Here is a 14,299-nt window from a genome sequence, read left to right as displayed (position 1 = left end):
TTCTTCTCAATTTTGTTTATTTCTTCTCTGATCTTCATTATGTCCCTCCTTCTGCTGACTTTAGGCCTCATTTGTTCTTCTTTTTCCAGTTTCGATAATTGTGATGTTAGACTATTTATTTGGGTTTGTTCTTCCTTCTTTAAATATGCCTGGATTGCTATATACTTTCCTCTTAAGACTGCTTTCGCTGCATCCCACAGAAGTTGGGGCTTTGTGTTGTTGTTGTCGTTTTTTTCCATATATTCCTTGATCTCTATTTTAATTTGTTCGTTGATCCATTGATTATTTAGGAGCATGTTGTTAAGTCTCCATGTGTTTGTGAGCCTTTTTGCTTTCTTTGTACAATTTATTTCTAGTTTTATTCCTCTGTGGTCTGAAAAGTTGGTTGGTAGAATTTCAATCTTTTGGAATTTACTGAGGCTCTTTTTGTGGCCTAGTATATGGTCTATTCTGTAGAATGTTCCATGTGCACTTGAGAAGAATATGTATCCTGTTGCTTTTGGATGTAGAGTTCTATAGATGTCTATTAGGTCCATCTGTTCTAGTGTGTTGTTCAGTGCCTCTGTGTCCTTACTTACTTTCTGTCCAGTGGATCTATCCTTTGGAGTAAGTGGTGTGTTGAAGTCTCCTAAAATGAATGCATTGCTTCCCATTTCTTTTTATTTCCATCTGCAGTGTTCTCAAGACCCAGTGATCTCACATTTTGGTTGGGAAATTAGTCCTTGCCTTATGCTCTATTTCCACATAGATAAACCCTCGAAGAGCTTCTCTTATGCTTTCAGTGTATGCCTGACTGAATTTAAGGAAAAATTAAAGGCCCACCAAATATTTGTCCAAACTCTCTTCCTGCCAGAGTGATTGTAATGAAGAAAATGGACATCTTGGCTGCTTGTGCTTGTTAATTTTGGGATGAATTCTATTTGCAGGGCAAAGAAACACCTCTGATGTGGTGTTACCACAGAAGATTATGTGTAACCCTCTCTGCCCCCAGGGCCCTGGGCCCTGCATGCTGGGCTTTTTAATTTCAGAATACTCATACTGGGCCTTGCGTAGGCTGCCTGCTTTCACCGTGCGAATGAACTTTTGGCGGAACAACCAGAACATGCGGTAACATGTTTCTTGCTGAGTCTGCTATGTAATTACGGGAGCCCACCTGTAGATGTTTAATCTTTTGTTCTGCAGCCAGAGCACTGGGGCTTAAGCAATGATTTGGATGGATGTCGACCTTGCGACTGTGACATTGGGGGAGCCTTAAACAACAGGTGAGTGAAGCTCATGCGCAGTCACCTCCGAAAGCCCTCCTGTCCTCCAGGAGTTGACATTCAGCGGCTCTGACTGAAAACAGGTAGTCCTTTTACCTTTGGTTTGAATGCCTGATAATCACTTTATCTGGGGTCTCAGTGTTTTCAAAGATTCATTAGTTCCAAGAGTTCACTTTCAAACCTTATAGTGTGTTTATGTTGCTTGTTATGTTTCTTGCTTTTTAATAGAGCTGTTACTTGTTTTTTATACTTTTGCTTCACAGTATCTTTTAAATTATGGACACAATGTATTCTCATAGCTTTACAAAAATTACAGCAGTTGAGACAGGCATCCGCCCTCTCTCTAGTTTCCACTGCCTACAAGTGGCACTGTTAACAGTTTCTTTAATCTCTGGAAATTAGTAACAATGCTCAGAAGACCTGTTAAAAATTATAATTTCGTCCTTCTCATTTCTTTTGAAATAACACATTAGATTTTGTTTTTAAACAGACAAGTACCAAGAAAAAAAAATAGCGTGTGATTTCCCACTAAGATTTACTGGCTTTTCTTGGAAACCAAAGTAATATGTATATGTTTGCTCTTCTGCAAATTGCTTTTTTTATCTTGAGTTCTTTTTCCATATCAGCATATGGATTCATCTGCCTCTTTCCTTTTTTGCTTTTGTAACTCAACATGTGGACATGCCATGATTTGTTTCCAGGTTGTTTTCTTTTTTTTGCTTTCTAAAAATGTTGCAGTGACTGTTCTTATAGCTCTGTCTTGCTGAACGCTTGTAGATATATCTACAGATTAGGTCCCCAGGATGGAACTGCTAAGTCAAAGTACATGTGCATTTTTTACTTTAATGTCAGATTGTTCTCCAGAAAGATTGTGCTGGTTGGTTTTCCTATCAACTGGTTACAAAAATACCTTTTTCCCATCCCCATCAGCAGTTGATATCATCCAACATTTTATTTTTCATCAGTCTAAAAGATGGAAAAGGAACTCCCACTTTGATTTGTATAAAGAATCTTTTCCTTTTTTTCTCTTATTTTTTCAACTTCCAATATTGATGAAAACTGCATGTAATAACTTCCAGTTTCTTCAGTATGTTGGTATTCCTTGAATAGATGAGACATGAAACTCTACCAAAATGATCATGAAATCCATGTGGCAGGATGTCATATTTGTGGGAGTTAAATTAACTACCTTGGAGTCAGAGAGAATTTTGGTCTCTGTTATTGGATCCAGTTCAGGACATCTGGTAAAGACAGAGTGAGTGAGTGCCGAGAGAATAGGCAGATGTTTCCCTGCGGCTCTGAAACTTCCCTGAGAGAATATGCTGAATTCATTGAGCAAGCTGACTCATACTTGCTGAAGATCATTTCCCAACACCGCAGGAGTCTGCTGGAAGGGATGGGAGTTTAGGCAGCAAGAGCATGTTCTGTTTAGCCTCTGTATTTGGGTTTGTTCTATTCTCGATCATGCAGTGAACTCCATGCATGTAGCCTCTGAATCTCCAATGTGAGTTTCAGTTCTTAGAAAACCTCCAGAGGGGAGGAAACAAGGGTAAATCCCTAAAAGTGGGGGAGGAAGACAAACTGCTAGTCTGTTTACAGAATCACTTCTCTGACTTCTCCTCTGTGACTCCCAGGACACATGCTGATTCCCTCAGTAATTGATTGCTCAGTTCAAAGCTGTTGTCAACTCCTAAAATCCTTCTTGATTAGATGAACGTGGCATAAGTAACTTTCCAAATTATGTCATAAACTCAGGAATGTCCTATGTTCCTTCACCCTAAATGGTTTCTGTTACTTAAACTTCCTTCCTCTTTTTCTCCATTCCATAAATGCTTCCTGTCTCTAAATTCACCCACATGCAGCCCCAGGGCTGCCCTGCCCCTGGTCTCTCGTGAAAAAATGTATACAAACCAGAATGTACTAAACTAGAGTCCACAAAGCAAAAATTTTTAGTGAAAGTTTAAAACTATAATTTTCTTTTTCCGGCATGATTGATGAGATGCCTTATCTTTTGGCGTCATTGATGGGGGGTTTGGGGGAAGAAACTTTAAAGATGCCTCTAGTCCTGTGACTACAGGGTTTTGTAGTGGTCCTCTAAAGAGTTTTAGAGGACTTTATCTAGGAGGTGCAAAGGGGTGCTAGAGGCCCTGGTTGGTCTTCTGAGGCACTAGAGTACATTATGGGAACTCACATTGTGGGAACTCAGGAAATACTTGCTGAATGATCGATTTGTGACACCCACTCATAAACGTCTTTTACCTTTGCTTTGCCCTGGACACATAGTAGGTATTGAATACATATTGATTGAGTAAAGGAATTAGAGAAAAGAATTTTAAGATATAAACATGAAGTATGCACCCCTTAGGAGAAGCTGTCTCTAACTGTGATCCCAGACATTCCTTAGTTACTTGGGCCAGGGATAGAATTAAGAGTAAAAATCATGTGAAGTAGAGAAAGCTTTTAAATATATTATCTAGTGAGCCAAATGGATTTTTGTGGAGTAAAAGCTTAGTAATCCACATCTATTATAGTGACAGTGAATCGGAATTTAGCAATATTTTAGAGAAGTAAGACCTAATTAATTTAAATAAGAGGACTCAAGCCAGGTTAATAGTTTGACCAAGTAGATAACCTGCTTTAATGAGTAAATAAGAATGGTCGCTATGTTAATGTTACTTGTCGATGCTTAAAAACATTGAAAAAATAGATACAGCTTTACAGCATCCCTTAAAATGATTTCATCAATTAAATGTAGGATTTTGATACGTGGCTTGAAGCCCACCACTTTGTTGAAGACTTGTTTCCTAGACTGAACACTCCTCAGCCATCCCTTGGTGTTTTAACAAGTTATTACTTCTGCATCTCTTTGCACTTATTTTATTCTGCTTTGTATTAAAGCTATTTGTATTTAAAAGATCTCTTTGCTAGGGATTGTGTCTTGTTTATTTTTGCATCTCCTTTTATACTTGGCACAGTGAGCCCTGTAGGTGCTCAATCAATGAGGAAGTGAATCTTACACTTTGAAACCAGAGCAGAAGCTAATATGCGTTTTCATCAGTGTATTGAATGATGATGGCTATCTAACACAAATGTTATTTACTATGGTAACTGGGTGTAAAGGGATTTTGACCACATCTCTGACCCCTTAAGAAAGTATCCTATTGGTAGGAAGGGGGAGCTGGATAAAAAGGATGTGTTGACTGCTAGTCAGTGTGGAACCAATTCTTATTTGTCATCAGAATTATGGAGAAGGTACCAATGTTGAACAGAATGGTGGTTCTTGTAAATGATGCTTTTTATTCTATAATGTGGGGTGTGTTTTTTTGCCCAATTTCTCAGTTATCTATTAGTTTTCTCTAGGAAAGTTGAAACTATATAGTGTTTCTTCTCATTATTTAAATGAAACAGAATTTCCCTTCCAATAGGATTTTTTTTAAGTTGCTAATTTTTGTGTTTATGAGAAATCTGTGTTTTTAAGAAATAACCTTGGCTTTTACCTGTTGATAAAAAATAGGGCTTCTACTAGTTTTCTATTACTACTATAGTAAATCACCAGAATTTAGTACCCTATAAACTAAAACCGTGACATGGTGGTTCTGTGTTTCCATCTGAAGGCCCTGGGGGAGAATCTGTTTCCTGCTCACTTGAGTTATTGACAGAATTCAGTTTCTTTTGGCTGTAGGGTGAGGTTCGCATTTTCCCACTGGCTGTCTGCTGAAGGCCGTTCCCAGCTTCAGAGCTGCCCGTGTCCTTGACTCGTGGCTGCCTTTCCCCCTCTTCAGAGCCGGTAACAGCAGGGCAGATCTTTCTCAAGCCATACCTCTGACCCACTTCTCTGCCTTCCTCTTCTCCTTTCAGGAATTTATGTGATTATGCCGAGCACACCTGGATAATCCAGGATAATCTCCCCATCTCAATGGTTTTACCCTAATCCCTTCAGCAAAGTCCCTTGTGGTGATTCCTCCAGAGATTCCAGGGATGGGAACGTGGATGTCTTTGGAGGCCATTATTCTGCCTGCCACACGGCCTGGCATACTTTGTCTCTGTCATTATTCTACGTTACTGATCCCATGAGTTGAATCTGTATCTAGTTACACAGACATTTGTGGGGGGAACATACACATATGTGAAGTGTTTCTGTTTCTAGCTGATAGGACTTTTACTTGTATGTAGGAAATAATCACGTGTAATTAATCTTTTGTCTCACTGTAGAGCAGGTGCGATTTGAGCTTCACTTTGAAAGCTGACTGAGATTTGGGAGGTGTGATAGGCTGGCAGGAGGGCCTTCTAGCTGAGAGAAAAAGAAGGCACAGATTGGGAATGAGTGTGGCCTAGTCAGGGTCAGGATCTGGTCTGATCTTGACCATCGCTGCACACATTCCTCCCTGACCCTACCTTGCTCCTGTCATTCCTGTCCTCTGTCTGCCCTTCAGGATCACGTGCAACCTTCAGAGCTAACTCTTCTAAAGATAAAAGTCAATTGTTCTATTGTTATCTCACTGAATCAATTGTAATTTCTTTAGGACAGGGACCATTTCCCCCGGTTTTTCTTTCTACATATCATTTAGACAGAAATAATGGACTTACCAAGGAAGTAAGGATTGATTCAGAAGAAAGTGGACAGTGGACTAGAATTAGAATGTGAGCATATTGACACCAGGAAGCATCGCTTCCACAGCCAATATTTGCTCAGTAAATATTTGTGGAAGTGTACGAGGAGTGTGGCTCATCTGAAAGCAAAGGGCAGGGACCAGAAAGAGATGCATTGGTTTCTGGAGACAGGGTGTGGCGGCCGCTGGAAAGCAGGCAGAGGCATCATGACTTGATATAATGAACTAAGAAGAAACAGCTGTGGGTTTTATGAAATGAGGAAAGCAGTGCTCGGGGAAGTTGGACTGGTGGTGGCAGACAGGCTGCACTGGGCAGGGGAGAGAGAGGAGCTTAAGAGGCCAGTTGGGGTGGCTGCTGGAGTAACAGGTATGGAGTGGTGATGTCTGGACTGTGATAGTGGCAGGGACAATGAGAGGACATTGAGAAACATCTTGAAACAAGACTTGAATATTGAGGATAAAGAAAAGGGGAGGTTTTATCTCCCCTACAACATCAGAAGAATTTCAAACCTGACAGAAACAACAGAGCGACAGGTAAGTCAGCATGAAAGGCAACAAGCAGTGTTGGACAAAGGGAGTCAGAGATGACAGATGACGGAGGGAATTCCCCATGCATGGCTGGAAATGTACAGCCAGAGGACAGCTGAGGAGGAGCTGAGAGCTGTAGGTGTGAGGGCCATGTGCACAGGCGGCAGGCGGAGCCTCAAGAGTGAGTGCACCTGCCCGTGACAACAGCTCACATCTGTGGACACAGGCATGTGCCTGACTGCCAGGGCTCTTACGGGAGTGCCTTTCACACCTTCAGGGTCTCAGGAGTTGTTTCCTTAGAACCGTGCTACCCTCACCTACATTTGCTTGTTCCCTTGTGATGGCGGGTGAAGCATCTAGATATTTTCTTCTTTGGTGGTTCATGGCTTGGACATCTGTTCCCTCCATAAACATGTGCTGAGGAGGAAAGAAGGACTTTCTTTTGTCCATCTGATGTAATGTCTGATGTCTGAATCTTTGAAAATGGCTTTTGTTGGTGGCCTGTGCCAAAGAAGGCTAGGCCCTAAGTGAGACAAGCTTTCCTTCCCAGAATTGGCTATGGGTGTTAAGTACTCATATTCCGATAGGGTAAAAGTATTTATATACAGGGAGAAGACTTCAGCTGGACTGTGGCAGGACTTTTTGGGACATTTTTTGTTTTGTTTTGTTTATTCATTTTATTATCATTAATCTACAATTACATGAAGAACATTATGGTTACTAGACTCCCCCCTTCACCCCCTTCACTACAAGTCTCCCCCCACAAACCCCATTACAGTCACTGTCCATCAGCGTTTTGGAACATTTTTAATAAGCCTCTGATGTTCAATCTTGCTGTGAGTTGTAACTTGCTATACTTGGTTTAAAATGAACTTTGGGATGAGAGAAAAAAACACTGGGAATGGGTTTAAACAAATGATTCCAAACCACATCTTGACTTTCATGAAATAAAAATGGATGCATATGATTCAGTTTTACTTTGTGCACAAGATCATGATACTAAAGAAAAAGAGACACATAGGCTGAAATGAAATGAATACACCATAGTTTATCCAGAGGCCTTTATTACCTAAAACAGTAATAACTAATTAAAAAAATTTCTATTTGCAGTAAATCTCCTATTTTTCTTTTTTTATTCAGAACACCTATCCTTCACTTATTTATTTGTTCAACCAGTGTTTGGGTACACTCTGTGCAGAGCCCTGGGCCAGGCTCAGGGTGACGAAAGTGGATAAGGCACGGTTCAGGCCTTCAGGGAGTTCACAGTCTAGTTGGGGATTCAATCGGTCTGTTAATAATTATACCACAAGAGAGAAAGAGGTAAATATCTTAATACAGATCAGGCAGAGTCTAGGCCTCAGAAAGCGCCGCTTGAGAGCAGGTGAGGGAGGGACCCAAGCAGGACTTCATGAAAAGGATGAACATGGAGCTGGGCTTTGAAAAACAAGTAGGACTTGAAGACAGTGTGTCACCTTTAACGAACACCCACTGCATGACAGGCTTTGTGGTGGACACGGACACATCATTTCTCCTGCAAGGAGGTGGTGGCTTGAAGAAGAAGGTATCCGTTCTATGCAATGTGGGTGATGGTCAGCAGGAGTCGTTTGTGAGCTAATTTTGAAAGAACAGGTGGACCCTGCCTGAGGGAAAAGGGAGAAGGGCATTCCGTAAGCAAAGGGCAGCGGTTGCGAATCACCCAGCAGGCTGGAGGGGTCGTGCTGGCTCAGTGTGGTTGGAGAGGTGGGGCAGCGGGGAGGCCGGCAGGGCAGAGGAGGGCCAGATCGCACAGGGCCACTGCGCCAGCACCTACACGGCTACTGCGCCTGAGGAAGGTCGCCCGGGCCGCCGTGGGGATGGTGGCGGCTTGGTTGGGAAGTTGGGAGACTGGCCACGAGGGAATGGATGAGAAGCCTGCAACAGGTTTTCCTGTTTGTGTCCACGTCTGTGTGAGAGAGAGAAGGGAAAAGAAAGGCATAGAGTCACCTCTGGGCACAAGGTGCTGGCCGGCTGCTGAGGTCACAGACTGAGGCTCCTGATGGGACACAAAGGACTCTAGAGAGTAGCTCCCAGTTCCTGACTTGCTGACTCGGTGGGTGGCGGCAACTTCTCCGCCGTGGCGAACAGGGAGGGGCTGTGTGCTGCCGTCCTGCGTATGTTGTAAGCCTCCAGGACAGCACATGGGGAGCTGTCCTTCTGGGAGCTGGATGTCTGGGTCTGACACCCGGGAAAGGGGGTGCAATTGGGAATGAGGCAAAAGATGTAAGAGCAAAACCAGAACGTTTGTGAGGTCTCCAGGGAACCTCGACGTTGAGGTGTGAAGGAGCCTGGTGAGGAGGTAAGCCCGACAGACAGGGCATGGAGAGCTTTCCACTTCGGAATTTGCAGTTAACTCGTAGGCAGTATTTTTCTCCGTGTACTTATTTTCTGAAGGAAATTGGAAAACCCTACCTGAGCATTTTAGCCCATTTAATGTTTAATGTCAAATAGGGGAGTGTGCCCAGTGGGCTCGTTAGTGTGTTAGCGCCGCTGACCCAGCTCTGCTCGCCTTCCAGCTGCTCCTCGGAGTCAGGCCAGTGCTCCTGCCGCCCCCACATGATCGGACGGCAGTGCAACGAAGTGGAATCTGGTTACTACTTCACCACCTTGGATCACTACATCTATGAAGCGGAAGAAGCCAGTCTGGGGCCTGTAAGTTAGGGGGGCGCATGGCGGATGGGTGAGGCAATGTTTCGGGGCAGTAAGGGCAAATACACATTTCATAAAGAGACCATTTAACAAGCATTTTAATAGCTCTTGTCAGTCAGCACAAAGTAAGTATCCAGGCGCCCTGCCTTGTGGAGAACCGTCATATTAAAGCTAAGTAAATCTGTAACTCACAAAGAGACTTTGGAACATTCACTAATACGGCTTCTAATGCTTCTAATGTTTTGGGGTTTTTTCTTCTTCCATTCTCTCTGCATGAGTTCCAAAGTTACTGTTGATCTGGTATGGTAAATACCCAGAGAGGATATTTCTGTTTTCTGTTGCCGTGTAACAAGACATCCCCCAAATCTAGTGGGCTGCAGTGTATGTGTGGCCCTTCAGCTGGGGCGGCTGGGACAGCTGGAAGCCGACAGGGCATTTTTCTCTGCCCATCCTCTCCAAGCAGCTCTGAGCTTCCTCACTGCATGGCAGAGTCAGACGAGGGAGACCGCTTACCTGGTGTCAGGCTCCCAAGGAGGAGGAGACAAACTGCCGGGTCTCTTTAAAGTCTGGGCTCAGAAACCCCTCAGTGTCATTTGGTCACATGTCACAAGGCCAGACCAGATTTGAGGGCAGGGTAACATCGGTTCCTCCTCTTGATGGGTAAAGTCTCCACACATACAGAAGAGTGCAGGACTTCATCTTTGGAGATGACTGATCACAACAGGTAATATAATAATTCCCGGAACAAGCTCACCTGCATGTTGGAGTTAAGCAACTCAGATCGATTCATCGATTAATGCTCCATCTGGGGCAATCAGAATAAACTCATCAGTAATGAACAGTGATGAGTGTATCAAGTTTCTTTACTTGTATCTGGTGCTTGAATCAAATGAGACAGAAAGATAGAAATACATCCACCAGATACTGAACTAGCCTTGCAGCAAATCTAAGAAAAAGCCTCGTCACTCTGAGGCCTTCTTATAACAGCATCTGAAATGTTCTTTTTCCTTCCTTTATGCTCATTCCCCTAGTTGTACCATAAAAGGTGTATCCCAAGACTTTGAGTCCCATCTCCAATGCTCCAAGCTACCTCAACCACAAAACGAAAGAGTAACAAATATCCTGTTTATACATCAAAAACTTTACAGTCTACTGGGAAAATGTGGCTGCAAAAAGTGGATATAATGTCTACAGTTTGGATTCCAAAAGACACATATACCCCTCTGTTTATCACTGTATTATTTATAATAGCCAAGATAAGGAAGCAACCAAAGTGTCTATCAGCAGATGAATGGATAAAGAAATGTGCTACACATACACAATGGAATATCATTCAGCCAAAACAAATCACCATTTGCAACAACATGGATGGATCTAAAGGATATTATACTCAGTGAAATAAGCCAGGTGTAGAAAGATAAATACCATCGGATTTCACTTATTTGTAGAATATAAAAACAAAGCAAAACAGAAGGAACAAAAGAGCAGTAGACTCATAGACATTGAGAAGGAGCTGGTGGTTACCAAGAGGGAAGGGATGGGCAGATGGTGGGAGGGAGGGTGAGCGGAATAAAGGGGCACAAAAATTCTCAGTCATAATTGGTCACAGGGATAGTAGTACAGCATGGAGAATACAGCCAATGATTCTGTAACATCTTCCTATAATAACATGAGTAAATGCACTAGGGGGGATTTCATAATGCAAGTAACTGGTGAACCACTGTGTTGTATACTTGAAACCATTATAAGATCTGTATCAGTGATTCTTCAGTACAAAAGAAATCTACAATTTGGGACCTTTGGGTGACTTCAGATTTCTGTAGCTATTAGATTTAATTGGATTCCATTTTAAGTAAAGCCTAACTGCTGTCCCTTGTCCTCAGGGTGTCAGCATAGTGGAGCGGCAGTACGTCCAGGACCGGATCCCTTCCTGGACTGGAGCAGGCTTCGTCCGAGTGCCTGAGGGGGCTTATTTGGAGTTTTTCATTGACAACATACCATATTCCATGGAGTATGACATCCTAATTCGCTATGAGCCACAGGTAAATAAGTCCTCAGTGGACTATGGGGGGCTGGGGTATTGGTAGAAAGATTTTTCTTCTGATGGATGCTGTTTTTTGTGAAATTCGACATTGCATTGGATAGAAGAACTCCTCTGACTTTCTAGCCTCCATGGAACTTAAAATGTACATTTTTCTTGAATTCAGTTTCTCAAGCATCTAGCGATCTGGTATTAGGCACTCAGCCTTGCTGAGAGCTGAAGTGGTGGCAGGAAGGTACCTAGACCTCTCCTTGCCCTCAGAAAAGGCCAGTGGTGAGAAGTGCAAGAGCAGGTGCAAACAGGGCTGGAAGATGGGGAGGTTCCTATCAGCCAGGCTGGGCCAGGGCCTGCTAAAGTGTCTCATGAAGAATCAGATCTAGGGCCTCAAAGGGAGATAGAATTTTGACCCAAATGGAAGTAAGGAGTAGTGGGAGCAGAGAAGATGAGAATGTTCTGGGAGGTGCTCCATGTGGCTAGATGAAGAATATCATTGGAGATGCTGCTAGGAAGAATGCTAGGTTAGTGGATGAACTTGGACTTTATATTCAGGAAGCTATTGAAGGGTTTTGAGCAGTTGATGTCAGTATCTGAGCCACTGGGAGGCTGTTTCAGTGTCCAGGTGAGATGGGGTTAGGCTGGAACTAGGCGCAAGTGGAGGAAATGGAAAGACAGACAGGAAATGCAATCACTGTTTTCCATTTAAACTTGGCAAATGAGCGATTGGGAGAGGTCTTTATAAACAGACGGGCGGCAGTGGGCCAGTGCCGATGATCCCCTTTGATTGTTTCTTACTCTAGCTACCCGACCACTGGGAAAAAGCTGTCATCATGGTACAGCGCCCTGGAAAGATCCCAACCAGCAGCCGATGTGGTAATACTATTCCTGATGATGACAACCAGGTGGTGTCCTTATCGCCAGGCTCCAGGTCAGTGTGACAGAGGTTTACAGGTCAATAGAACTAACATGCAGATTGACTGGTTTTCTGGCATCCTGCCTTGTGAGTTGTCGTTACCATTTCCGAGCTAGAGCCAGATGTTGACTGTGGACTGACTTTCTTTGGAAGGATCCATGTAGAGCTTTGATTGATTGACTGGAGACCTAAAGGTTGTTGTTTTTCTCTTTTGTTTCGGGGCAGGTATGTCGTCCTTCCACGGCCCGTGTGCTTTGAGAAGGGTGTGAACTACACAGTGAGGTTAGAGCTGCCCCAGTACACCTCGTCCGACAGCAGTGTGGACAGCCCCTACACACTTATTGATTCAGTAAGTGCGAGGTCATTTCTGATACATGCAGGGACGGCTGGGCAGAAAATGTTCCTCTGCCCCCCAGAGAGTTTTGTGGATGGGTAATGCCAGGAGGTTATGCAAAATCGTTCTTCCTTGCCTACAAGGCTGCTTTGCTTGTTTATTTTAATAAAACTCCACTATCTGGAAAGGATTAACTCAAGCTGATTCTTTCAGAAGAGATGAAGGGCCTTAAAAATGACATTTCAAAAGCCATCAACTATATAAGATACACCTAAACTTTTTCTGGCAAGAATATTTAAGAATGGGAAGCTTTTCTCTTAATTGAATGAGTCTAATGTTTTCTCCTCAACAGTCAAAGAAGCATTTGGGGTTTTTATATGTTCTCTCTAATTGATGACCTGGGAAACCACCATAAGGACAGTTTTCTGTTCTCATCTCTTGGTAGCTTGTTCTCATGCCCTTCTGTAAATCACTGGACATCTTCACTGTGGGAGGCTCAGGAGACGGGTCGGTCACCAACAGTGCCTGGGAAACCTTTCAGAGATACCGGTGTCTGGAGAACAGCAGAAGCGTTGTGAAAACGCCCATGACCGACGTGTGCAGAAACATAATCTTTAGCATTTCTGCCCTTTTGCACCAGACAGGCCTGGGTAGGTATCGCCTCCCCTTCTTTCTTGAGACCCCAGAGCACACAAGGTCAGTGGAAGGCATGCTCTGGGGCCCTGGGTCAGGCAGTTGGCACCAAGAAAGTGGGGTCTCAACTGCAGTTTGTCTTTATTTTATTTTATTTTTTTTAAGAATATTTGAGTGATAGAGCACCATTGAAAAGGCAAGCTATGTTTAAGAAATACACACCCAGTGGCTATAGAGAACAAGTCCATGGGGAGACAGCATTTCCACGGGCAGGGTGGGGAGCTGGGATGGAGTCAGGAGCGTCACATAACTGCAATTGGTTTCCTTTTTGAAAGGTCAGGCCAGCCCCCAGAGGTCACTGGGCTTTTTTTGAAGGTCCTGTGATATTTGAGCTTTGAGGGCCTGGGAGAAAACCCTCATGACCTCCTTCTTGGAAAGGTGGCTTTTATCTGGCAACTCTGTCTCCTGTTACTTCCCTCCCCCTCACCATAGGGACGATCTTGTCCGTGGGAATTCTGAGCAAGCCAAGGTGGTAAAGGAGGAGGGGCCGGGCAGATGCCTTCGGAGCTGGGTACGAAGCCCTGTGCGGAGCCACGGTGCCATGCCACAGATCAGGCCTCTCTTTCCCCTGCAGCTTGTGACTGTGACCCGCAGGGCTCCTTAAGTTCGGTCTGCAACCCCAGCGGAGGCCAGTGCCAGTGCCGGCCCAACGTGGTCGGAAGGACCTGCGACAGATGCGCTCCTGGCACCTTCGGCTTCGGCCCCAGCGGATGCAAACGTAGGTTCATCAGAACCGCGCGGTGTTCATTCTGACTCGCCAAGAAGCGCTGGTGTGGGGTCACAGCTTCGGAAGGCAGTGCCCTTCCTGGAAACTGACGGAGAACCCGTGCGCGTCCTGCGCTGGGCGGGCCGGGGCTCAAGTGAGGGGGGTGTTCGGTTTAACGGTTCCTCAACGTGGTTCCTCCGTTGCCCATTTCCTCAGCCTGCGAGTGCCACCTGCAAGGATCTGTCAATGCTTTCTGCAATCCCATCACCGGCCAGTGCCACTGTTTCCAGGGGGTGTACGCGCGGCAGTGTGACCGCTGCCTGCCCGGGTACTGGGGCTTTCCGAGCTGCCAGCCCTGTCAGTGCAATGGCCACGCGGATGACTGCGACTCGGTGACGGGGGAGTGCCTGAGCTGCCAGGACTACACCACGGGCCATAACTGTGAAAGGTGCGTGAAAGATGCGGCCCTGGAAAGAAAACAGAGCCAGGTCGTTTCTGCCTGAGCAGCAGCAGCTTAGACAAACCACAGA

General features: G+C 44.5%; 1 protein-coding gene across 1 annotated transcript in view; it reads left to right on the top strand.

Moving 5' to 3' along the window:
• Positions 1-14,299, top strand: part of LAMB1 (laminin subunit beta 1) — an 81,483-nt gene that overhangs the window by 26,057 nt on the left and 41,127 nt on the right. The window contains exons 13-20 of the mRNA XM_037010880.2: positions 1,183-1,262; positions 8,953-9,088; positions 10,969-11,127; positions 11,924-12,051; positions 12,262-12,385; positions 12,816-13,020; positions 13,638-13,781; positions 13,986-14,217. Coding sequence (XP_036866775.2) covers positions 1,183-1,262; positions 8,953-9,088; positions 10,969-11,127; positions 11,924-12,051; positions 12,262-12,385; positions 12,816-13,020; positions 13,638-13,781; positions 13,986-14,217 — 1,208 coding nt within the window. The remainder of the gene's footprint in view (positions 1-1,182; positions 1,263-8,952; positions 9,089-10,968; positions 11,128-11,923; positions 12,052-12,261; positions 12,386-12,815; positions 13,021-13,637; positions 13,782-13,985; positions 14,218-14,299) is intronic.

This window comes from Manis javanica, chromosome 6, assembly GCF_040802235.1.
Source record: "Manis javanica isolate MJ-LG chromosome 6, MJ_LKY, whole genome shotgun sequence".
Lineage (NCBI taxonomy): Eukaryota > Metazoa > Chordata > Mammalia > Pholidota > Manidae > Manis > Manis javanica.
The sequence above is the reverse complement of the archived record's forward strand: the minus strand, read 5'-3'. Positions and strand labels throughout refer to the sequence as shown.